The sequence below is a fragment of the Rhipicephalus sanguineus genome, chromosome 4, assembly GCF_013339695.2.
Source record: "Rhipicephalus sanguineus isolate Rsan-2018 chromosome 4, BIME_Rsan_1.4, whole genome shotgun sequence".
Lineage (NCBI taxonomy): Eukaryota > Metazoa > Arthropoda > Arachnida > Ixodida > Ixodidae > Rhipicephalus > Rhipicephalus sanguineus.
In genome coordinates this window covers 11,853,164-11,879,498 of record NC_051179.1, presented here as the reverse complement: position 1 = coordinate 11,879,498, position 26,335 = coordinate 11,853,164, and the positions used below count along the sequence as shown (strand labels likewise).

General features: G+C 46.7%; 1 protein-coding gene across 1 annotated transcript in view; it reads left to right on the top strand.

Moving 5' to 3' along the window:
* Nucleotides 1-221: 221 nt before the first annotated feature.
* LOC119389396 (EF-hand domain-containing protein D2 homolog) overlaps nucleotides 222-26,335 on the top strand; it is a 254,644-nt gene continuing 228,530 nt past the window's right edge. The window contains 1 exon segment of the mRNA XM_037656627.2: nucleotides 222-289. Coding sequence (XP_037512555.2) covers nucleotides 222-289 — 68 coding nt within the window.

Sequence of the window (26,335 nt, the reverse complement as noted above, 5' to 3'; positions counted from 1 at the left end):
GAGGAGGAGAATTGGTTTTCGAGAGCCTTTGCGCGCTGCCGCCTGCACTGTTTGTGGTGCACAGGGTGCATGTTTTGGGAAGTGGAGGGATGTAAGGTTCTCGTGTATGTGGTGCGGAATGGTGTACTTAGCCTTGGTGATGGGTGCGGAGTGACAGAAAGTGTTTGTAGAATGTGTCGGCCAGTCACGGTGTTATAAAGTCTGTTATACTGCGATGCAAGATGGGCTTCTTTGAGTTCAGCAAGGGTGTTGAAGGTGCCAGTACGCATAAGTCTTCGGTGGAGGTCCGGTGGGTACCCCCAAAGCGAATTTATACGTTTTGCGTAGAAGGATGTCCATCTGATCGGATTCTTATTTAAGAAAATGTCAGATAGGGTGTGCAAATGTAATCTTACTGATAATGAAGGCCTAAGACCAAGCGGAGGAGTTCGACCTCCTTTAGTCCCGCCATGTTTATTAGACACCCTACCTAGAAGGCGCAAGGTGTGATCAACGGTGGTGTGAAGTGTCTATATTGTGTATGTGTTGAGCCTGTTGGCTTTGAGTGGTAACCAAACATACGGAGCCTATCCACTCTAGTAACAAGGATGTGGTTTAGGATAACCTGTATACTTAGATATGTGTTTTTTTTGCCCCTCGGTGAGATGCAGAAGTAGCTGAGATTTCTGAGGAGGCATGTAACTAATAATAATAATAATACTACTAAAATAATAATAATAATAATAATAATATAATATAATAATAAGTCTGGGGTTTTAACGACCCAGACCCACGACTATGATTATGAGAGACGCCCGTAGTGGAGGGCTCCGGAAATTTTGACCACCTGGGGTTTTTTTAACGTGCACCTAAATCTACGTACACGGGCCTCCAACATTTTCACTCCATCGAAAATGCAGCCACCGCGGCCTGAGGGAAGCGTGTAAGATACATAGCCCCTGCAAGTGCCACGACCGTATTGGCCGCGGCCTGCAAAGTGTCTTGAATCTGTCCATTGGAGCCGCCAGTCCGTCCAACGAGTGATGTCGTCGGCATAGAGGGAAAATTTGAGATTAGGGATAGATCTCAATGCTTGCGGCCAACGGCATCACGGAGAGAGTGAAAAGAAAAGGCGAGAGCGCTGATCTTCGGGGCGTTGCCGTAGCTTTCCAAAGCGCACGAGGGTGATTGTTCTGCGCATGTGTGTATGGTTGCGGTACGGTTGCCTGCAAAGGTAGCTATGTAGTCGTATGTCTTTCCGCCAACCCCAATGAGATTAAGCCTCGGAGGATGGCGGAATGAGAACCGTTATTGAAAGCTCCGTGGAGGTCCAGACTCAGAATTGCTTGCGGAGTCTGTTGGGTGTATGATGTCGTGCTTGACAAGATTTTCGAAAACCCACCCTGTCTGATAAATAAAGATTGTTGTCTTCAATGTATTTACTGAGACGGTTGAGAATAACGTGTTCAAGTGGTTTACGGAGACAAGAGATTAGTTATATAGGCCTGAGAATACAAGTGGTCAATGGTTGTTTGGCTTTGGGATGAAATTACCCTGGCATCTTTTCACGAACTAGGAAGGGTGCCAGTGTCAAAGCAGTGATTGAAACAATCTGTGATGGCTGTGACGAAGTTGTCGTCTAGATTGCGCAGTTGTTTGTCGTTAATAATGGCGGGGCCCGGTGCTGATGCTGTGCGCAGGCATGCCGAACCTCTGCTTCCGTGATAGCGGCGCTGGCTTTTCCAGTGTACTTCGGTGCGCCATACTTCTGAGTGGGAGGCAGGTGTTTACGCCGGAGATCGTCGAAGAGTCCGTTGAGATCGTTTCTCTGTGCATGTAGAAGTTTTTTTATGCTGTGGTTGAGATGTGTGCGCGATGTGGTAGGGTATAACAAGTGGCGCAATAGTTGCCATGTGCGCTTGCTGTCAAGGTTTCCATGCATATTTTTCACACATCTGGACCCACTGCTGGCAGGCCAGTTGTGTGGCGTACTCCTGGATCTGCAGGTCTAATTTGGCAATTCTGAGTCTTAGCCTTCGGTTGTGCCGTCGCTCCATCCATCGTTTAAGAAGACACTGCTTGGCTTCCCACATATGTAGAAGCTTGGCATCAACCGTTGTGAGGGTAGTTTCGGGGGGCAGAGCGGTAGTATACGTCTCAGCGTCTGAGTGAAGTCGCTTCACCCATTCTGAGATGTCTCGGATGTTGTCGGAGCTGATATCTGGCGGGCCTCTCGAAATTTGTCCCAATTGGTAAGGTTTGGCTGCAAACGGTTTGTGCTTGAAATGGACTATATGGTGGTCGCTGCCGAGGTTCACTTGCAAGTTGCGCCATGTGACGTGTTGAATCGCTCGCGCGCCTTTCCAGTCCGGCCATGCCCTTACATAGTTATGACGCTGCAGGATACAGCTGTATCGGTCTGATCCTAGAGATGGGGTAATACTGAACGGGCACATTACCGGTGAGAGCGACCGAACAAGCGCACCAAACCAGAAACACTAAGGAGTCGTAGAGAGGCTCGCTTTTATTAAAGGCATTGGGCTCGCGATATTTGTTGCACTCGGTGCAATACAGCACGGATGTATTTTTTTCCCCTACTGTTATGCCCAAAGCCGCATAATATCGTGATAAACGCTCGACTTGCGTTGAGTATTCTATCTGCGGACGCACAACAATACAGTATTGTAAAAGCGGTTCTTTAATGAAGCAAAGAACTTGGACACACTTCTTTTCACAGCCGGCTGACACAAGTGTTTTGGCACGAGATGAACAACTGCAGTTTGAGTTGCTCGACCATCGGAAGCACGTATGACAGCTTTCTTTAGATGTCAATGGCTTTATTTTGTGTCATATGTTGCTCATAGAATGAACCTAATTATCTTTAGCCCATCAGAAGAGAGAAAGCAACACATGAGCGCACTACTGGAGGCGCTCACTGGCAAATCGCCGGCAGTGTTTTCGTTGCATACTATGACATTTGTTGGCACTTAACGGCCTTTAAATTTCACAGTGATGCATTCCTTATCTCATTCGTCCTCTTAGCGTAGTTTTCACGCGCAAGCGGAGCTCATCCGCCGTCGAAGCGGCCCTCATGTAATGTGAGTGCCCGCAGCATCGAGCGGCCGCTGCTGCGGGTTTGTCAAGCGGCTGATCCCAAGACAAAGATTGCTGAACCATGACACCTGGCTGCGCATTTGTTGGCGTGGAGCTGCTGATTTGTGATTATGCCACGAACAAGTATTTTGAGCAACTTATATCCGAGTTTCAGCCAATAACGAACGATGCGGCTGCTAGGCTGGCATGGTCATATGTGACGCACTATAACTTGTTAGCAACCAAAATAATGCAACGTTTTTTTCTGCACAATGGTAGACGACGCCCTTGACTTCAATCATAGAGATTTTAAAAAAAAATTAAAAATGGCCTTTTTGATAAAATCATTTTCAAAGTTCGGCGTTTTTGGTAAATCACTTACGTTTCAGCCCAATTATCGAGTGAAACGAAGCGCAGTAAAACCACGCAAGTTATTTTAAAAGAGAGCGAAAGTATCAAAGTTAATATGTACCAATTTTTATTATCCTCACTTTAACGTGCTTGCAGCAATAAATTCCTGAAATACAGGTATTCTGTGCGATTTTCCAAGTTTGTGATTTTTTTTCTTCAAAAGTGTTTCGACAAGCAAAGAAAATAATAGCCTCATAAGATTGTCTTTCACTTGTTCTTTAAGGGCAATAAATATTGTGACGAAGAAGTGCACCACTTTTTCCCTAGGTGCGCTCAAAATTCAGAAATCGCGAAATTGGCAGAAAAGCGTTTTTTTTTTTTTTGCGGCCAAAATTTGTATATTTTTTTTCAGGCGAACAAAATTTTTTTTCGCAAAACTAACTGCGAAACCATTGTTCTGGGTGTAATGCCTAGACCTGCAGTAAATTTCATCACAATCGGGAATGGTGACCGGGACCTCGTGTTCGATCTTATCTGCACACACCCAGTAGTTGTTAGCTCGCTCCGACCGCTATCGAAAATCATCTTGCACTTCTTGGAATAGAGCCCACGACATGGTGGTGATCAAACATTGTGACGTCCTTTCCGCTAATATTGGGCAAAGCATTGGGCAAATATTTCACAAAAAAAATGCTACGCAAAAGGCTTCGAGGCATCTCTGTCTTCATCTGCGGCCAGTTAGTGTACGTCGTGGACTTCGGCGTTGGTGGGCGCGAGAAAGAAGTCTCGAGGGAAACGCCGCTGCGTCAAAGCAATATTTCTGTGCAGTCATGCCGAACTGCGTCTTCAAATATCTCGTTGGTGTCTAGCAGACCGGTGCTCCCGACGTGCGCAGGATGGGTGGGCGACGTCACAACATAATGCACCGACCGCACGTCGCAAACAAGTCAGGACAAAGAAAAGAGGAGTGATAGCGCATTCCATCATCTGCAGCCAATTCGCTAGTCGGCCAAACAATCACGAAGGCACTGCTGGTTCGTACGCGTCATTAGGAGAGCTCGCGATATGTGATCGAAACGAAGGCTCTCTGTTTGTCTCGTATATGGCGCAGAATTCGGTATTTTCAAAGGAATGGTATGGGCAGAACTACTTCATCTTTATTACACATTTTCTCAGCCACTCTCATTTTACAATCATTCAGTGAATCAACCAAGGCTCGTTCCATGCTTCAAGCAACGGGAGTGGATCTACTAACTTCTGCCTTATGAATCGATGGGGGCCGCCATTTGCGCTATGGCACTTTCCTGTAGGGACGCCATTGTCGGGACCAAACTTCAATTCAAAATATTCTTGAAATAGCCGAAAGCTACTTCTTTGTATAATGCTACACTTAAATAAAACAAATTGCTGTTTATACCGAGTGGTCTTGCCAGGTACCGCGTAACCAATCTTTTGAAGTCGTTTTTATTCCAGCTGATCTCGTAGTTGTCAGCAGCCTATTGACATCCCTTTAAAATATACGGCGGCAGAACCAGGTAACGGTTCGCGGTGCGTTCGGATAAGTCTCGCGCTGTTTCGTTTCGCTGTAAATATTTCGCGCTACTGCCGGCCGACCAGTATACACTCTAAAAAAGAAGAAGAGTATGGGTGACTCTTTTCGGTGAGTCCCAACTTGCCACGTATATGGCTCTCTTTAAAGTGTCCCCGCGTTTAACAAAGGAAAACAAGCCTTTAAAAGTAATCTCCTTTCTTTCATTCATAGCGAAGGTCTCGTTCTGGCAGACTTCATGCTTTCAGGTAGCATGCGAGGGTTTATTGGTCAGCTGCCAGCTCATAAGATCACGTGCTACGGGACGCCAACAGGCAGAAAAAGTGTTCCACACTCGCCGCCATGACTGCGATCGGCGCTGACTAACACTCCTAGGTTTAAATGCACATATATACCCCATAAAGTGGACGGGAGGAAGACCGCCGCCGTAGCTCAGTGGTAGAGCACCGGACGCGTTATTCGAAGGTCGCAGGTCGGTCCCTGCCGGCGGCAAGTTATCTTTTCGTCCGCATTACTTTCTTCACATTTATATCCTATTTTACTTCAAGTAACATCCCCTATACTTTCCTTGGCATTATTTTCTGTTAGATCTCATTAATATTGCGTTTAACAAAGGAAAACGAGCCCTTAAAAGTAATCTTTCCTCCTCTTTAAAGAGGCACGCGAACTCTCCTTTGAGTCCCACGACTCTCCGACAAGAGTATAATCTCCAAAGAGAGTTAACGTATCTCTTTAAAGAGAGTCATATACGTGGAAAGTCGGGACTCACAAAAAAGAGTCAAAGGACTCTTTTTTTTTCTTCTCTTAGAGCGTAGGTTTATGTCTGTTGGTTTTGACTAGTTAAAATGCTTTCGCAGTGCGCATTCATCTACCTTCAGAGGAACGGAGGGACTGTCGAAGCTTTCTTCAGATGAACAGTGGTTTCAAGCCCGAGGATGTACCGACCGACCGTGGCGTAGCCAGGAGGGGGGGGGGGGCAATTTTTGCCTACGCGCCTGCCGACCGATAAGCAAAAACCCATTGCTTCTGTTTCTTACCAATGACTTCCTGCTGGTGTCACACGGAGGCGACGCGCTGCAATATTAAATTTTTCAACGTGTCATACTCTGCCGCCGAGAAAACGTGCATTCTTTACGGCGTGCGCATGGCTTCACACGGGAGCTAGTCGCTGAGTCAATGAAAGTGCATTCCGGAAGTTTATTGCTTGGTAACACAAACTAGGTCACTGCGATAAAAGTGGGCAAATACATTACTAACGCCTCGCATGTGTCTTCGTAACTAGCCCAGTGCCAAAAACACATGAGTTATAGTTCGCAGCAGCCGCATTTGAGAAGCAAGGTTAAAGGTCTCGCTCCTCCACGTTGTCTGTTAGGTTACTTTCAATACACATTTAGTGCAACAAAGGTTTAACACAATTATGAGAGTGCTTTCGGTTTAGTGTGATAAAGAAACAAGTATTTCAATCAGGAATATTCCTTGATTTCTTTCTTTTCTGCGACAGCCTCCTGGCCTGACAAGGAAACATCTGTACACAATGGGCAAGACACCTGCTACATGACACGCCTTGTGAAGCAGCTACCGTAGTGATACAACATGCGTTATAAGGTGTGTTTACATATATGTATAACAAACTGTTGTTTACATTCACTACGTTTATACGTTTGTTTTAGCAAATTTCGATATTCACGCAATATTCTTGTCAACATCTAAGGATGTTATTGCTCGTTTTTCGAGGAATGCCATGCGACGACAGGACAGCTTACCTTGAAAGTCCACTCTGCAACGACGGTGAAACATCTGAACATCTATTACAACAGGTCATCTCGAACCTCGTGCTTGCGATGACGTATTTGTGAATGGTTTACCAAGCATCTCATGGAGGGGTGCTTATGGTCGTCCACAGGTATTAGCTGTCTACTGTGTTATGCAATCTACACTACAATAACGTTGAAGTTGAACACTACCTCCGTGCATTGGTTACATTACGTGGCACTGCTGAGCTGAACAACGCGGGTTCTATTCTCGGCCACGGTGGCTGCATTTCGATGGGGGCAAAATGCAAGAACACATAGATTTACGCCTGAAGTTCAGGGGAGATGGAAGGTTGAAGAATTCGTGAGTCGCTGGAGCAAACATTTCGACAAGGGGTCTTGTCTGCCTCAAGGCTGCAACCGTGTCGTCTATGCTTTAAAGGGGTCATGAAGCACCCCTTGGGCTTGTTGAAAAAACACATCCTGCGGAAATCTGACACGGCTATGAACTGCTCTGCAAAATATTACAGTCGTGCGCGCCGCGTAAAAGGCCACAAGCGGAGCGCGAATATGCCGTTTCCTCAGGCGCCCTCTTTTCAAACAGAGGCCGGTTCTCGCTCTCGTCGGTGGGCGGGGCGTCTGCACGTTGACGTCACGGGTCTGCCTGTTTACGTCGCAAGAGACCTAGCATGCTTATTGGCCGATAGCCGGATGAGATGCGCTTTTTGCCACGGGGTGCCGCCACTTGCCCGCGCCGCACTCCTCAGTCTGCTAACTTTACACGGTAGCCGCACTCGCGCGTGCGAATCACAGCGGGAGAGCGATCGCGTTTCATGACGCGCGCTGACGTAACTTCTTACCCCCGTGCCATCCCTCCTATGTAGCTTCCAGTGCGCTCGTCGGCACGAGAAAAGAGAGAAAGCGCTGAGAGCGTGCGCCAAACCCCCGTAACTCCGCTCATTCTTGACGGATTCGAGAAATTTTTGCGGCAATCGATTCGGGAGGCAGTAAACTCCGATACCGAGGTCATTATCATTACTTAGAAAAGTGGTTCATGACCCCTTTAAATCAATCTAAATTTGCCCGCAACTTTATGACGCAATCCCATATCATGGTTTGCATATAAAATTCCAGAAATTTTAATTACATTACAACAAAACATCACGGCAGTGATACGCACGTGAATGACAAACCCCGTCATGTTGAACCGGACGTAAAATTAAGACTATTTGCATAGCATCGCATTTGGCGATTTCAAGAGAAGAGTTGTCGTTTAAACAAAGCCCACTGATGTCTGTCACGCACAAGCACGATGCACACGTTCAATGTAGTTCACTCATTACTCATCACAATTATCATTATCTTAACAATCAAGTGGACAGGTGTAGCCGTCGCCATGAAATGGCGACAACGACTCCTCTATTTACTCTATATTTCAATAAAAAAGAATGCTATTTGCACAAGACTGCGTCATGTAGATTAAAGTCGAAGCAGAGCGGGCCATCTTAAAGTGAACTCACGTTATTGCCTAGTAATAGATGAGCAAAGGATGAGCAATGGAAATAAATGTCACGAAGACAGCATGCATGTGAAAAAACTTGGAGGACGCTTTAGTTTCGGTTTCAACAGTAGAACGCGAGAGCGTAATCAGGCCCCGTGCGATGCATCGCCCTCTCAATTGCTAGCCTAGCCTGTATATGTATGTTCACGGTAAAAGCCCCAACCGTGCCGCGAAGAAATAAACGTCTGCGTGCGTAACATTGTCCGTTTCAAACTATTCTAGAATGCCTACTGCAAGTACAGTTGCGAATCTTTTTGCGAATCAGCGAAGGGCCCATATGCGTCCGTATAAGGCTACACGCGAACTTACGCAGCTGCTCACTTTGTCGATGCTTTTGCTGATCATGACGATTATATATATCTGGGCGTTTTGTAATGGATAGGCCTTTAATACACACACTCGTTGCGCAATTCACATGTTTTGACGCCTGACGCGATTCTACGCTTCTGCCACGCAATATTACGTGCGTTAAAGGGCCCCTCGCCACCCGCGTTCAAAGGCGAGGGAGTGGTTTCTTTCTCGCCTTCGCTGCCCTTCCTACATCTCCTCCTCGCCACTTATTTTTTGAAAGCACGTGTACAATGTCAGCACTAAGCGTTGATGATGATGAAATGAACTTTATTTGGTCCTGGAGAACCCCGATCAGACAACCCCCGAATGGGGGGTCCGCCGCAGTTGCTGGCCGCGCCCACGCCGGTACTGGAAGACCGTGGCCCTCCACCCGTTCGCAGGCCTCCTGGACTGCCGACAGCAGAGGTCGCGGCTTTTAAGAGCCCTCTCTCAGTCCTCTTCTGTGCTGAACTTTGCGCTAAGTAACGCCGGGCACTGCCAGAGCATATGAGCGAGTGTGCAATTATCCGCCCCACAGCTAGGGCATCCTGGATTTATGCCTTCAACAAAGTGACTAAACGTGCTACAAGACGGAAAGGAACCCGCCTGCAGCATCCGGAGAGCCGACGAGTGCGGCCCAGTAAGCTTGGAATGCGGGAGGAGGTATCGCCGCCTTGACAGTTGATAGTGCGCCGTAACTTCGTTGAAGGTGCCAAGTGGATCCCTGAAGCTCTCCGTGAACCCGCCTCCGGACCCACCCGAATCGCCGCGGCACGTGATATCTCGCGCTATGGGCAAGTTCGTTGACGTTGGGTACTATTGGATGAACCCCTGAGCCCATGTGGGCCGGGAACCAGGTAATTGTGTGAAAGCCTACTACACTCCTCGAACTGAGAATAGCGGCAGCCTCTTTGAGCCTATCAGGATTTCGCGCTTGTCGGCTAGACGCTGCTATCTCTGCTGGCGCAGTCGGAAACACACAAAATGAAGTGAAATCAGTTGATCGCGCACGATAGTCATGCGAGACAAGGAAGAACAGGTGGGCTGCTGCATGGCAAAGCAGTGTAGCAGGTAATTCACAACTGATATGAAACACCAGAAACGCCAGGGAAGAATAACGCGCTCGTTTTCTTTTTTTTTTTCTTTTTTTTTTCAGAGGCTGGATGGGCCCTTTAAGCAGCGACAGTTGTGTAGTTTTTGAGATAGTGAGGCACGTATCGGTGAGGATCTATTCTCTCCTCTATCAAACGCTTAACGGCAAAAGCGTGATTCGATCGCGACCAAGTGGGCTAGTTTGCCGGTTAGCTTGTAGCCGCCATAGGCTTCCAAAGCAACGTCGAGCGGCGCCACTGCTCTTATCGCAACTGGGGGCATCCACGGCCACAACACTGCCGCCATCGCTTCAGCGCACGCGCAGAGCTCTCGGATTGCATCTGCGGTGCGTCACAGTGTAATTATTGCTGACTTGCAGTGATCTGGGCCGAATGAGGAGCGCATGCGCGCACGTGTCCTTGCCACCGCCGCTGGCAAATCCAGCGACAAACCGCCTTCGCGGGCCGCGTCTGCCCCAGTGCCGCATCGCTCAGCAGCGCGAGCGTCGCGCCCAAACTTGAGCTTGAGTTCCCTCACGTGCAGGATGCTGCGTGTCTAGAACGGACGTGCGCGCAAGCACGTTTTTGCAGGCAGCACCAGGGAGAAGGGCCCGCTTTCTCGTGCCGCGCACCTCTCTCCTCGGTTACACTCTTATTTTTGTTGCCCTCTTCAGCAAAAATGTCACCTCTCTCTCTCATCGCGTGCTTTGGTGCGCCTGTTTTCCTTCACTCCGGGCCTTTCGCTCCGAGGGTCGCAATGGGGGCGCCCGTGCACAGAGCCTTGATCTGCCAGAGATGCGAGGAGCTGCGCAGCCGTGCAGGCATCTCTCATGGATGAGATCGAAACAAATACCACCCATCCGTTCGTAGCATGAAGGTATACAAGAATAACATTTCACACAAAGAAGGCTTCCCAGTTTAAGCCTTCTGAGTTGAGTTGAAGTTCCGGGACGCGCCGTACTTGTGAACTAAGAAGCTTGCTTTCTAAGAAGTCTTTTGGGATATCTTTGTAGCTTCGACTTAAAAACCGGCGCATAACATTTTTTTTTTCTCTCTGACGAATCTTCCTCTACCTTGCAGGCTTCCACTAAACTGAATACGGACCATATAAACATACACGTGACCTCACGTTTCTCCGTACGCGGGGCCGGTTGACGGAGGAAAGTCCGGCCATGGTTTAGTTTTTCTTTCCCAGATAACGATATTTACCTCTTGCTCCGAAGTATGAGAGTTAAGACACAAAGGTTATTTATGCTACGCAGAAAATTGGGCCAGTTGGTGGATGTAGAACCTGTGCATCTCAGCAAGCGCAACAGAACAAACACAGAAGAAAGAGACACGTAAACAGGACGGGAGCTAGTGCCCGTCCGGCCCGGGCCCGGCTTTCGTTCAAGTTTACCCTCCCGAACCCGGCCCGGTGACTCAAAACGAGACCCGGGCCCGGCCCGAACCAGAGAAAAAACATGGCTTATCCATCTGTCATAGAAATCGGTATAACACGAAAGTGAAACGTGTCTTCACAGACGTAGTTGAGCGTTTGTTGGGCATTCTTTCGCCCCAACGGCGAAGGAATGAATGCTATAGCAACAAATTGTAATGTCACGCGAAGAACGGCAAGAAGCTCGAAACTTGCAACGCGCTACTCAAGCAGAAAGGACGCACGGGACGAACATTCGCAGGATGAGCGCGAACTGTCATAGTAAAAGTCCCTTATTTTTGCGTGAGCAGCGCGCTCCTTTCGCAGAAGCGACTGCTGCAGTGAGCGAAGTGACCTTCGTGCTCTCAACGCAACTTGCGGTAGAGCACAAGACGTACAAACCACCGCGATCAAGAGATAAGCGCGCGCACGAGCGACCACGCCCTGTAGAGGCGCGCACTCATCGCGACGCAAGGGGCGTCGACCTTTAAAGCGCGATCTTCGAGCCCTTCGCGCCATCTCGCCAGTGATAACGAAAACACGCTGATGTACCACCGATCTCTGCGTACCGCCACTGGCAAATGGTGTATATAAATAGCTCGCCGTTAGCATTGGAGGAGCGTGCCGTCCTGCGGCCTAATCGTTTCGCGCCGCGCGCTGCAGAGCGAGGGGTCGAAAGTTCGACTCCCGGTGACGGGACTTTTTCTTCTAGTTTTTTTCTGCGCCATCTGTTAGTCTTTATACTTTACAACGTCATATCCGTGACGGAAATACGTCAGTCGAGCCGTGGTGGACCCCGGCACAAAACACTTTCGTGTTAAAAATTTCCCCGGCCCGTCCCGAGCCAGTAATCTAAGTGGTGTTACCCGAACATGGAATCGACAGCAAGGTGTTTTAAGCAGCAACAATCTATGTTTTGTCGGCGCATACATCGTTAACACGTATACTTCAACCAACGGTAATTCCTTGTGCGAAAGGCCCTTACGGTGGAAATAGTTGAGCAGACACACTATGGGTACGATGAACATTTTTCGAATCTGGCATATACTGTACCTATATTTTCTGCGCATACAGATGGGAATCGTCAAAAGCGTTTTGCAGCACATTGTAGCAAGGAAAGTGATTTGCAGCATGACCTCAGCTTGCATTGGGAGCGCAATAAAAACAGAGGGGATAGGGAACAAAACGCTGTTTTCCCTTTCTGTTTGTATTGCGCTCTTTATCGAAATTGAGTGTGTCGTTCCAACGAACCCAATCGTAACACACCCTTCTGGATTTGTAGCACCTGTCTGTAGTGCAGTAGCACCTTGCCCCAGCAAGGGAAATATAAAAAAGTCATATTTATTACTTTTGTTGTAAATAAACTAACTTAGATAAAAAGTGTAAGGAACCGCGTGCACCATTTGTACTTTTAGAAAGACGTATGGATAGCCGAAAGGGAAAAAAAAAAGACTATTTGTGATACCATTATTTTCATATACTTTCATATACCATTATTTTCATACTAGTATTTACAGCCTATAAGTGTTTTATGGCATAGTTTACCGTTTATTTCCTGTATTGTCATTGTGCAAAATAGCAAATTATCAAGAAATTCAGGCTTTAAGCACGCCTATAGCGCTGGTGCATCACATATCCTGCCCCGCTAAAGTTTCTCTCACTGCTTGCGCCAGCCGAGGGTCGCACAAAACCTGCCTTCCGAGCTGTGAAGGAATCGGCACTAGTTCTAGACTTCTACCACTGGAGCTAATTCCGGATGTCTTCGCAGAATGAACAAAGCTGTCCAGCTCTCCTCTTCGTTTTTCTCGTTCCCGAACGTCGTGCCACTCTTCGATAATAAAACTCCTCTTTGTGGGCTTCTCATTGCAAGTTTCAGCAGTGTATGTTATGCACAGTTTGTGCCGTGCTCTTTTTTTTTTTCTCGATATTATAATGGTCTATGCCTTCCTAACAATGTAGCGCCGGTAGAAGGTGGCCATTGAACTACGCTAGTAGGACTGGCAGGAGGGGAAAGAAGAGATTTCGGTCTATTGTCGGTGTTCGTTCCAGTTTGGTGATAAACGCCCAGTTAAGCTTCTCGACGCTACTCGAGGTAAGGGGACATCCCCTGGCACAGAATTCGTAACTGTCTTTTTCAAGCCAGGTCGGGGAATATACTTTTTAATGGACCCGAACTATTCCTGCACATTGCAGCGCTGTTGCGCGGCACTATAACGTAGCCCTTGCACCATATAGCGGAATAAGCTGGAAGCTCACTGGGTAACAATGTGGGCACACAAATCAGGCTGTGCATGTACACCTCGCGTCACATGACCACTGCGAGCCGTGACGGAGCCGCGGAAAAAGAATGTTTCTCTACAGTGATTCTATGTAACGAGACTCCGCGCAGACCTTTCGTTTTAGTTGACGGCAGGAACTTTTAAGAACGTTTCCCAGCTTTGAAGCTCTGTAATCGCACTTGCAATGATAAGTTATAGGTATAGAATTATTATACTACATCTATTACTGCGATTACAAAGTAACATTTCAGATATAAAAAATAACGAATGCAAATAAAGCATCTACTAGTGAGATGTTAACAACGTAAGCGTCTGGTCTATATTTACTTCAGCTTGCCCGCTTCACATAAATCAAATAGCCTCATATGCAAGAGGCAAAAGTTAGTGCTTGTCCCTCATAAAACTTCTCTAAATGGCTTGTCCCACAAAAGAACAGTGTTTTTTCGACATTAAATTTGTGGAACATATATGTACGCCCAACGTATGTGGAACAATCTTAGGAATTGAGCAATATGACCAAGCCCGGGCCCGACCCTGAGCCCGGAGCTTCAGACTCGAGCCCGGGCCGGGCTGGGCCCGGGTTTCAAGGTAGGCCCGAGCCCGTACAGTGCTCTAGTGCTACCTACTGACAAATAAAAGTACAGAATAAAGAAAAATCTGACGGCTCATAGACTGAACTAGATGCAGTAAACCTGCAGTCAAGCTGGTGTTTATGCAGTGGACCACTCGGTGGAATGTATTTTTATGGCTTCTCTTGAGAACTTAAGCCGTAAAACACAATCTGCCCTTCTATACACCAGAGCACGCCTGCCTCGCACCCAGGCTGCTGGCGAGCCGAGCGGATACTCTCGCACCCAGACGCCGGGCTTCTCGCACCCAGAAGGCGCGAGCGGGTTGCACCAAGTAAACAGGGCAAGCTGCAGTTCTGAGGTTTTAAAGTGCGAAACAGTACCCGTTCACGCCGCTTCAGCCTATAAGAGCTCGTCTGGGCACTACTGCGTCGTCTCTGGATGCCAAAACAAGCAGTGCAACAGGAGGATATTAGCGTTGTCTGCGACGATCACGACGCGCCACGGGAATAGTACCGGTGCGATGTTTTCAGCTTCGCCCCGAGTGGATAACTGTGATTTGAGCAGAAAAACTAGGAGTCGAGTGAAAATGCGCGAGTAAGCACTAACTGCGTGTATTCTGCAGTGTGATGCCCACCTATTTTATTTTACGAACCTAATTTGCGTGACACGCAGCTTGGTTGAAAGCAGGCGCGAGCTTTGTGTGGGGGTGCACTTCATACCTTTGAACGTTTCTTTTGACGAAAATGTAGTGCAAGGCAGTGCTTTCAAGCACAAGCAATCAACATGCTTTGCCGCTTTCAACGCAGTATTAAGCTTTAGTGCTTTTGATCGCATCCGCGCCTTCAAGATCTCGTCTTCAAAAGTAATAAATGGTACGGTGTTCAACAGCTGGCCAGAATCTCGTGCTTTCATTTCAGTGTTTGGTGTCCCCAGATTTATTTGGACACGAGGCATCCAGCTGCACATAATACATATAATGGCACGTAAGTAAACAGTACTCGCGAAAGTGTCCTTTACGTCGCAGGCGTAGCGCTAGCTCGAGCCAGGGGGGGGGGGGGCGTTCAAACCCCCCCCCCCTGAAATTTTTCAGTTTTGCTTGCGTATATTACACGCTCACATACAAACGCACGTACGAACATACATAAAGTATGGTTGAACCCCCCCCCCCCCGAAAAAAATTTCTGGCTACGCCCCTGGCTCGAGCAGCTAAATTTTTAGCATATTTAAACAGAACACATTTAATAGAAAACTGTATTCCGCCCACTTCAATATTGGCTTAACTAATAGCACAGTTTCGCTTATAAAGCATCATCGTTACAAGATTAAAATCGCACAGATAGCTTTTAAAAGGGATCGATGAACGATACTGCGAGTGATACTCCCTGATAGCACGCTTTTGTGAGCAAGACGCATTATTGTAAGAGCGCTAGTAAAACAAAAATTACGTTCCGCGAAACTACCCGCAAAGCGTACTCTAATTATTACGCGTTGCATCTTGAAATTATGAGCTTTCACAAAGCTTTGTGCACAACTTGTAATATGGGGCAACAAAACATCGTTTCACTCTTTTGCGAGCTGCACTGCAATTACGGTTCACGCGTACTACAGCGAGGATGTTTTTTTTTTTTTTTTTACAAATGTAACAGCGTACGTAGCTGACGAGGTTGGTTCCGTAGCCTGCTTAGCACGTATTGTATACGCGTACATTGTAGACTTGCATGATCAAGGTGTTCTTGATGTTCCAATAAAAACAGCGAAAATGTCCAGGCTAGAAAAGACGCCAAACACGTTCTCCGACGGGCTGAGTTTCGGGAGATTCACGTTTGCTCTGTGTAACGTCTGCAGGCGTGGCAGCCCACGCATGTCGTTTCGTCGCGTGTGCGATAGGTGGCGCGACGCGCGATGTAAATATGGCGATGCGCATGGAATTCGCTGTGTTCTGGTCTATACAGCAAAGATCTACTTTCAGATCGTAAGCCATTGTCGCGCATGGTATGCCCTGCTTTCAGTGCAGGTGCTACTAAAACAGCGGCACCCGTCGGCCCAACAAGGCAGTGAAAACACTTTTGTGCTTCTTTTGAAAGACTGGCCCGTTCGAATGCCTTCGACTATGCGCTGCAGAGCCGCGCGCGTGCGTCGATTCACCACACATCTCCTTCGCCTCTCTGTCGGTATAACACGAAAGTCAAACGTGTCTTCACAGGGGTAGTTGAGCGCTTATTTTGCATTGTTTAACCACAAGGGCGAAGGAATGAATGCTATAGCAACTATAAAGAGGTTTATTAGCGGCGACGATACTCAACAGCGACAGTCAAGGCGGGGCCGACTCTCAGCGCGAGTTGCGTTCTCTTCGAAAACAGCCGAAGAGGGCGACCCACTAGGAGGTGTTCGAGAGGACGACCCATTACCAAGTTCGATCGCTTCGCTACAATTACCCCGGGTACGAAAAGGGAGCCGCCTGGCGACCTAGCAACTTGTCACTATGAGGGGGTCGTGGTAAGGCTTCAGGCGCTCCACGTTGACAATGTCGCGCCCTCGACGGCGCATGTCCGAAGATGGTTCTATGGGTTCGATCAGGTAGTTGACCGGGGATGTGCGTTCGACGATAGGGTAGAGGCCTGCGTATTTGGGCAGTAGTTTGGAAGAGAAGCCAGTTGCAGTGGTAGGGACAGAGAGCCAAACGAGCGCTCCAGGGAGCAACGGGGGCGTAGAAGTAGAAGTGGTGGTGTCACCGCGAATGCTCTTCTGCCGCTCCTGGTTATGCGTAGTGAAGGTCTTGGAGAGCTCACGACACTCCTCAGCAAGTCTGGCTGTGGCAGAAATAGGCGCACATTCAGAGCTATCCGGCTTGTAGGGAAGGATTGTGTCGATTGTGTGCGACGGGTGCCTGCCATACAATAAGAAAAAGGGTGAGAAACCAGTAGTGCTCTGAGGGGCGGTATTGTAGGCGTACGTAACCAAGGGCAGAATGGCATCCCAATTTGTGTGGTCGGCGGCGACGTACATCGAGAGCTTTTATATACACATGTCGCCGAGCGTGCGGTTAAAGCGTTCGGTGAGGCCATTCGTCTGCGGATGGCAAGCAGTAGTTTTGCGGTGAACAACGTTGCATTCTTTGAGAATGGCTTCGACGTCTTCCGACAAGAAGACACGGCCTCGATCGCTGAGCAGCTCCTGGGGTGGACCGTGACGCAGCATGAATCGGTGGAGCAAGAAGGAGGCCACATCGCGCGCTGTAGCCGCAGGGAGGGCGGCAGTTTCAGCGTATCGCGTGAGGTAGTCTACAGCGACGATGGCCCAGCGGTTACCAGCGGACGTCAGAGGAAGTGGCCCGTACAAATCGATGCCAACGCGCCCAAACGGCCGGTCAGGGCAAGGTAGAGGTTGCAGACCTGCCGGCGACAGGTGCGTTGAAGTTTTGCGGCGCTGACAATCGATGCAGGAGCGAACAAACTTCTGCACGTAGCGGTACATTCCTCGTCAAAAGTACCGTTGGCGAATGCGGTGGTAGGTAGTACCGAAGCGAATGCTTCGAAAATAGCCGAAGAGGGCGACCCACTAGGAGGTGTTCGAGAGGACGACCCATTACCAAGTTCGACCGCTTCGCTACACAACAAATTGTAATGTCACTCGAAGAATGGCAAGCAGCTCGAAACTTGCAGCGCGCTGTAGAGCAGAAAAGACGCACGAAAACAACATACACAGGACGAGCGCGAACTAACAACTGCCACAATTGTTACTTCTTTGTATGTGAGCAGCGCGCTCCTTTCGGAAACGCGGCCGCTGCAGCGAGCGAAAGGACCTTCGTGCTCTCTCTAACGTCAACGGAAACTTGCCGTGAAAGCAAAAGACGTACAACCCCCCCCCCCCACCCCATCACCAGATAAGCGCGCGCGCACACGAGAGACACCCCCTGTAGAGCCACGCTCGCGGGGCGACGACCTTTATATTGCGCCCCTCGCGCCATCTCGCTAGTGATAACACGAACACGCTGAAGCCACTGAGATCTGAGTACCGCCACCGCCAAATGGTGTATATAAAAAGCTCGCCGTTAGCATAGCGAAGAACATGTCGTCTGTGGCCGAGTGGTTTCACGCCGCGCGCTGCGGAGCGAGGGGTCGAGGTTCGACTCCCGGCAACGGAACATTTTCTTCTAGTTTTTTTCTTTTCCATCTGTTAGTGTACATTTCGCAACGTCATATTCGTGACGGAAACACGTCAGTGGAGCCGTGGTGGACTCCGGCATAACACACCTTTCGTGTTAAAATAATTCAGAAAATAACTTCCGATACGCGGATTCGAATGGGCGACCCATCGCTCCGCTGCGCGCTGTGTTAGACGGCTAGGCCACGAAGCGTTGGTTACTAACGGCGAGCTATTTATATACACCACTTACGCTGGCGATACGCAGATCTCGAGGGCATTTCAGCGTGTTCTCTGCATTACCAGTGAGATGGCGCTAAAGGCGCGCGTGTGCTCTGCTGTACTTTGCCCTATATAGGGCGTAGTCGCCCGCGCGCGCGCGCTTATCTCGTGATGAGGGCGGTTTGTTCGTCTTGTGCTTTCACCGGAAAGCTAGCGTTGAAGTTACAGAGTGCACAAACGTCCCTTCGCTCGCTGCAGCGGCCGTGTTTGCGAAGGAGCGCGCTGCTCAAACACAAAGAAGTAACAACTGGGACAGTTGTTAGTTCGCGCTCATCCTGTGTATACCCGTGCGTTCGTTTCGTGCGTCCTTCTTTGTGTTTGAGCAGCGCGCTTTAAGTGTCGAGCTGTGACATTTGTTAGTTCGCGCTCGTCCTGTGTGTGTTCTTTTCGTGCGTCTTCTGTGCTTGTGCAGCGCGCTGCAAGTTTCGAGCTGCTTGCCGTTCTTCGCGTGGCATTCCACTTTGTTGCTATCGCATTCATTGCTTCGGCCTAGCGGTGAAACTTTTTTTCTAATGTCCAAAGCGTATATGGGCTAGATCGCCGTAGGATTTCATTATTAATTTCCCGGCCTTCTGCCTTTCTCTCCTCTTGCCCCACTATTCCGACGGTGCTCTACTACAAGGATCTATGTTGTAACGACCAGTGAGTGCTTTTATCAAAGCGTTCAAGGTAAGCGTTGACCACTATTGCTGTATATGTGCTAATCTAGACCCTCAAACAGTCTAGTTTGTTACTTCGCACGCGGGTCGGGACCAGAACGGTGGTCTAGAGGTAGAGCACGCACCTTGGGAAAAGGGGGTTGTATGTGTGGCAGGAGGAGAGAAAGAGCACACCGCATAAACGAAAAGCACATTCATTTGGGAATGCACACGCGGGCAGAGTCAGCTTAGTCAACGATTCCTCCTCTTCACTGCAGTGGTTCCAGGCGAACATGGTTTATAGAGAAAAGTGCGACTTCTTCGAACACGACACTTAAGTCCGTAGTCAGGCATGGAGCCCACTCCAATCAGAACTCACTTCCTCGATTTTCTTTTATTGTGCGCCATATGGCATAATTCATATGAATAATTACAGTGCTGGGTCCTCGTGTTTTCTGTCATCTTGCGTCGTTTCTTTGCGCTCAACCTCAACATGTGCATTAAATGAGTGCCATGTTACAGCAGCATTTCTTGTTGCGTTTCATAATAATTCAGGAACACTCCTTGTTCGACAATCGTCACTTAATGTGTCCATAAAGTGTCCCTATAGATTTCGGCATTGTTTGGTTCTGTATGTTGCCTACCCTTGCACTAGCCATTACCACCAATTACGTTTATAGTATACAATAAAACAAAAACCATCACTTATTAAACTGTTACGCACTTGTGATTTTCATGTTTATTCCATGCGCCTACCAAACAAATAAACTGAAATAAAGAAGGTGAACTATAAACGGCATTTCCGCCTTTTTTGAAAGCGCCCGCCAAATATGTCCATCAATCGGTTAATCTACGAAAAAAAAACTTTATCGATAGCGATTAATCAATTAATGGGCAAGCCTGTTAACGATTAATCTTTAATCTAATCGACACTCCCTACGGCGGAGAATTACTGCGAAGAGTCTCTTGCAGAAGTACGCGACGGGCTTGCTTCGGGAATGTTTTTCCAGTCAGTGATTCAAGTCGAGCAGTATCCAGGAAAGAAGAAGGCAACGGTTGAGCAATGATGTTTTTCTTTTTTTTTTTCATTCAAGATAAGCATTACGGAAAAACATCTCGTTGTTGTGAAAGCAAGGCACGAGCTTGCCTGAAGCAATCGCGTGCCTCCTGCCCACCGCCACCCTGCTGCCAAGACACGGGAATAAGATAAAGACGTGAACTCCGTTCAGAGTAACCCGAGTGTCAGCAACTGAATGTGACAGACTCTCAGTTACAAACTAGCAATAAATATAAGCTCCACCTACATCGCCGTCAATGTTTCACCGAAAAACAATTTTGCATACGCGCTCCATTCAATTACATTCGCTAACTTTTGTGACGTGAAGCAAGTTTAAGATGGTTGATTTTACCGGGCATATGCGTCACCGGTTGTAGATAGAAAACTTGAACATAGCGCCAAATTTTATCTGTGATTCTGATATAGGTGTTCAAAAAAAAGAAAAGTATGTAATATTGTAGTGATTAAATACAAACATTCATTTGGCCTGTATGCCTAGTATTTACATTAATAGACAAAAACTGGCTGCTCTTCGAACCAAAGCTAGTCATCGTGCAGAGATGAATTTTTATGTTGTTACTACTGACGTAGCCGGGGAGGGAATTTCAACTTTCTCCCCCTCCCCCCCAAAATTTCCGCTTATACGCGCACACATATACAAACGCACGCACGAACACATATATAGTATAGTAAGCCCCCTCCCCCCCCCCCCTCCGAGAGAAATTTATGGCTACGTCATTTGTTGTTACCAATTTTTGGTGCAAGTTGGTACGTCCGATTTTGACACCACTTTGACGTGAAACGTCTTTCACTTCGGAAGGTTTCGCTTGCCGAAGTCGTATGTAATGAAAACGTGGAATACTATTGCCACATATGCCTTTGCAACCAATCTAAGCGCCTTTGTTATCGCAATGTTGAGGAAGGAAGGCATTACTCAACTAAGCAAGTGTTGCCCCGCCACGGTGGTCTAGTGGTTATGGCGCTCGACTGCTGACCCGAAGGTCGCGGGATCGAATCTCGGCCGCGGCGGCTGCATTTTCGATGGAGGCGAAAATGTTTGAGGCCCGTGTACTTAGATTTAGGTGCACGTTAAAGAACCCCAGGTGGTCAAAATTTCCGGAGCCCTCCACTACGGCGTCTCTCATAATCATATGGTGGTTTTGGGACGTTAAACCCCAGATACTACTACTAAGCAAGTGTTGCGTGCTCATGGGGCACAGTTCTTCGCGCGCAGCTCACAAAGCTGTAACTCGGCAAAGAAGTTGTCAACCCGACCGCGTTTGAGAGAGCCCACGTACCTAACTCGTTAATGGCCTTATAACTCTGTAATTCTTTGGGAAAATTTTAACGGTTGGTTTTATGGAACTTCGCGTTCGAGTAATATAGTATCCAGAAATAGCGTGATAAGACTCGAGCGGCATGCAGAACAGAAAAATGCGAATGCTCGCTCAACCACTTTGACCGCGACTCTAAAAGCAACGAGAACGCATGAGAAGGACAGAAGCTTCAACCATCTACGTACGCAGCATGATCAAGCGTAGAAGTGCGGTTCCCAATATACGGCGTTATTTATTTATCATTGTGCCCAAACATATTCCGTAGTATAGACGGGTCCACTGCGAGTCATATGTCGTTACAATAAAACGAAAAAGCAAGAACAAGCTGTTTCGGCTCCCATACCCGGGGGGGGGGGGGGTCTTTTTCCCGACATTGTGAACAAGGCCCCCGTATGGGAACCCGAACGTCTCGTTTCTTTTTTGTGTGTGTGTGTGTGTGTGTGTGTGCGTGCGTGCGTGCGTGTGTGTGTGTGTGTGTGTGTGTGTGTGTGTGTGTGTGTGTGTGTGTGTGTGTGTGTGTGTGTGTGTGTTTTGTTCGACGTCCGTTTTCCCTTTGACTACGAGCAATCCCGTCTGGACGAGTTTTCGCCGAACTCTTGATTTCACTACGGACAGCTGGGGATCGAGCAGAATTGCAAAATTAGGCCAATCCCGCTAACGCTTTCTAATGCGTGAATGACCGTTAAATTCTGTACTGGAGAATTTGCCCTCTGCAGCACGCACAAGATATTTTACGCGTTCCTCTAGTTGCATCCCCGATACAGCTTTTCTTTCAACCGTCTTTGGCAAGCAGAGCTGAGCAATAGCTCGCCTTTCGGCTGTTGTCTTGACGTTGTCATATCGCATGGCTGACAGATGCCTTCAAAGCAAGGAATTCCTCAAGGGATGGCTCACGCTGGAGCCAACGTGGTGTTTGGACCGATTCGTGAGGAAACGTTGTAACTTAAGCATTTCTTCATTCGCTGAAGTCCGCCGAAATTCAATCATCGCCGTACCACTATCGTCCCCATTGCCTTGCCGCTGGCGTCATGAAACGACTCGTTTCCCACGCACTTGTTCTGGCCAACACACATGCTGGCATCTATCTATCTATCTATCTATCTATCTATCTATCTATCTATCTATCTATCTATCTATCTATCTATCTATCTATCTATCTATCTATCTATCTATCTATCTATCTATCTATCTATCTATCTATCTATCTATCTATCTATCTATCTATCTATCTATCTATCTATCTATCTATCTATCTATCTATCTATCTATCTATCTATCTATCTATCTATCTATCTATCTATCTATCTATCTATCTATCTATCTATCTATCTATCATATCTATCTATCTATCTATCTATCTATCTATCTATCTATCTATCTATCTATCTATCTATCTATCTATCTATCTATCTATCTATCTATCTATCTATCTATCTATCTATCTATCTATCTATCTATCTATCTATCTATCTATCTATCTATCTATCTATCTATCTATCTATCTATCTATCTATCTATCTATCTATTCTATCTATCTATCTATCTATCTATCTATCTATCTATCTATCTATCTATCTATCTATCTATCTATCTATCTATCTATCTATCTATCTATCTATCTATCTATCCTATCTATCTATCTATCTATCTATCTATCTAGCTATTCTATCTATCTATCTATCTATCTATCTATCGATCTATACTATCTATCTATCTATCTATCTATCTATCTATCTATCTATCTATTCTATCTATCTATCTTATCTATCTATCTATCTATCTATCTATCTAATCTATCTATCTATCTATCTATCTATCTATCTATCTATCTCTATCTATCTATCTATCTATCTATTCTATCTATCTATCGATCTATCTATCTATCTATCTATCTATCTATCTATGTCTTGGCGCTCTCATGGTTGTCTCCTTAGCTTGGTACATACCACAATTAGTATAAGAGGACGTGAATGTACGACGAACACGATTCGTACGCCATGGCGAAGCGTAGCGCGAGGAAAAACAGAACACAGTAAAGAACACACAAGACACGCGCTAACTGGGAACTAAATTTTAATGGATTAGAAAGAAAATACACATCTTATAGTTGGCAATGACAACACCGAAATGACATCGCGTGAACACCCATCAAAAAAGCAAAAGAAAGAAAAACAAACAGAATCAAACAAGCTGTAATAACTTGCGTAAAACCAGAAAACAGGTGTTATCTACATAAATGCGAACCGAAGTTATCTCACATGTCTTTTTTTTTTGTTTGTTTTTAAAGTAAGCGTATTCATGATATTAATAACGTGAATTTCCTGTCGCGTACGTCATAAAACCAGCCAATCACGTGCGGCGCGAACCCGCATACCGCTCACTCTTAAAAAAAAGGGTGTCTGTACTGACTACCTTTGGGTGGTAATCGCCTCGCTACACATATGATGACCTTTTGGGGTGTCAAACGACTCCCTTCGTTCTTCAGACCAACGACTCCCTTCTTCACAATTTGGGGTGTCAAACGACTCCCTTCGTTCTTCAGACCAACGACTCCCTTCTTCACAAGCAGAGAGTATATGTTACTCCCAACGCAGGAGTCTACGTGACTACCTTTTATTTCCCGCTAGTACCTCTAGGTAGTCAGGGTGACCCCTTTGCCATGGTAACGCTGACCCCCACTGGAGCGTTCCTTTGACTCCGTTGTCCTTAAGGACAGTGGTGTACATGACTCCCCTGGCAAGAGTCAGTGTGACCACTTCGTGGTACTCAATGAGACACTCTGCAACAAATAATGCGTTTATTTTTCTTCTTGGTCGATATTGATGAAACTTGCTGAGTTTAGGTTTACTTATGTGGCGATTTCAAATATGCAATTATCTGGAAGAAAACGCAGTTTTTACACATAAAAATTTCATGTGTCTTGATGAGCAAGCCTTTCCAAACTTGGAGTTACAAAGTAAATCGACATATCGCTATAGTTAGGTGATAAAAACTGTATGCAATAGTTTTAAAGGAGTTTACTGCGCTGTTCTGGCATAATGTTCATGAACCCACTAGCCCACATACGAACTCGCATTTTAAACCCATTTGAGTTAAAAGTTACGTAATATTGAACTCTCGTGAGCGAATCGCCAGCTAGACATACACTTACTGGTCAATGTTCAGCATACTATGACTATTGTTAAGTGGGTTTAGGACATGCATTCTGGTTATGTTGCATACAGTTCCCATTTCATATTATTGTGATATGCTTACTTTGTAACTCGTGCAGGCCTAACATGGCACATGAAATGTTTGATATACTTAACACGACATATAATAGTAGAAAAAATATTTGCATTTTCAAAATCAGCGTACAAATACACATAAACTAAACAAGTTTTATAGAGATTGATCAAGAATTTCAAAAGAACTTCAAATCAGAGCGAACACCATTAGGGTTTTATCTGACAATCGACGAAAGTTGGTGCCGCTACCTCTTGTTACTCAACAAGGCACTTCCACCGGGTTTACTCAAACAGGAACACTGTGGTGGATGCATGACAGCCGCAACAAGTTTTGTAGCAACTTTACAGTGCTGCACTCGATTCCTCTGGGGGAAATAAAATACTACTCGAAGTTTATATAGATGAGTCTCAGAACAATTTCCGCTCGCGTAAAACAACAAAAAATGTTGATTCTAGAAGAAAGTAAGCCATGCAACATGGAAACAGAAGAGATGCGGACAGCTCAAACGCTAGCGTTTGGTTTGTCTGTGTCTTCTCTTTCACGTCTGCATGCCTTCATCCTATAAACAAACTGAAATTTCTGCGATTCGTAAAATTATTCTTTGAATCGGTTTTAAACACTTCATGCCATTTCATACATGTTCACATTGTAATGACAACCTACTGTTTTATCAGTAAGCACCTAAACTATAGGCACAACATCCTGCGAATAATGCGTAGTCCTTAGCCACGTCACCACAATTGTTAAGCATTTCATATATATATATATATATATATATATATATATATATATATATATTATATATATATATATCTGTGTGTGTGTGTGTGTTTGACATTTTTGAGCGCGCAAAAGAACAGGGACGAAAAACGACGCGGACACAGCGCTGACTTCCAACATATGCTTTATTTTCTACAGTGGTACATATATATATATAGACAACAAAAGCAACGCACGCAGGTGCATTGTACAGGAAGGCTTCATGTAAAACCACAAATAAGTATGCATGATAAGCAATCAAACAACCTGATACCGGATTTTTTTCTTCTTTAAGAGATCAAGCGGACATTCCTGACTACCACTATCGTCTAGTCACCCTGTGGGCCTTGCTTAGAAAGTCTAGTTCTTTTTGGATAGGTCAATTGAAGGTGCACTAATGCACATGTCTCCCAAACTTGCAATCTTCGCCGCTTCAATTATCTCGCGTGTTGTTTGTGCCTGGCTCCTTCCTGTCGCAGTGCACTGCGAATACATGGGATCGGACCCACACTTCCTGCAGTGGAAAGCCAAATGTCCCACACCTCCAGTTCGCACGTTATTTCCGTGCTCACGCAGCCTGTCATTGGCACACCGTCCCGTCTGCCCTATGTATTTCTTGCCACAGGACAGCAGTGACTCATAAACGATGTTGTTCTCACATTTAACAAAGCTTTCTTTGTGCTTTTTTTGGCACCTGGGTTTTTCAGAACCACTGTAGGAGGCCTTGCACAGATTATAAAGCTTGTTTGGTGCTGAAAGGACGACTCTTACGTTGGCGTTGTTTCCTATCTTTTTCAGCCTATGTGAGACATCGTGAAGGTACGGTATGACGGCGCATTTCTGCTTGACAGGCTCCGTTTCTGGTGAAGCCTGCTCCTCACCCTCGCGAGCATGTTTGACAGTCTGAGAAGACCTCCG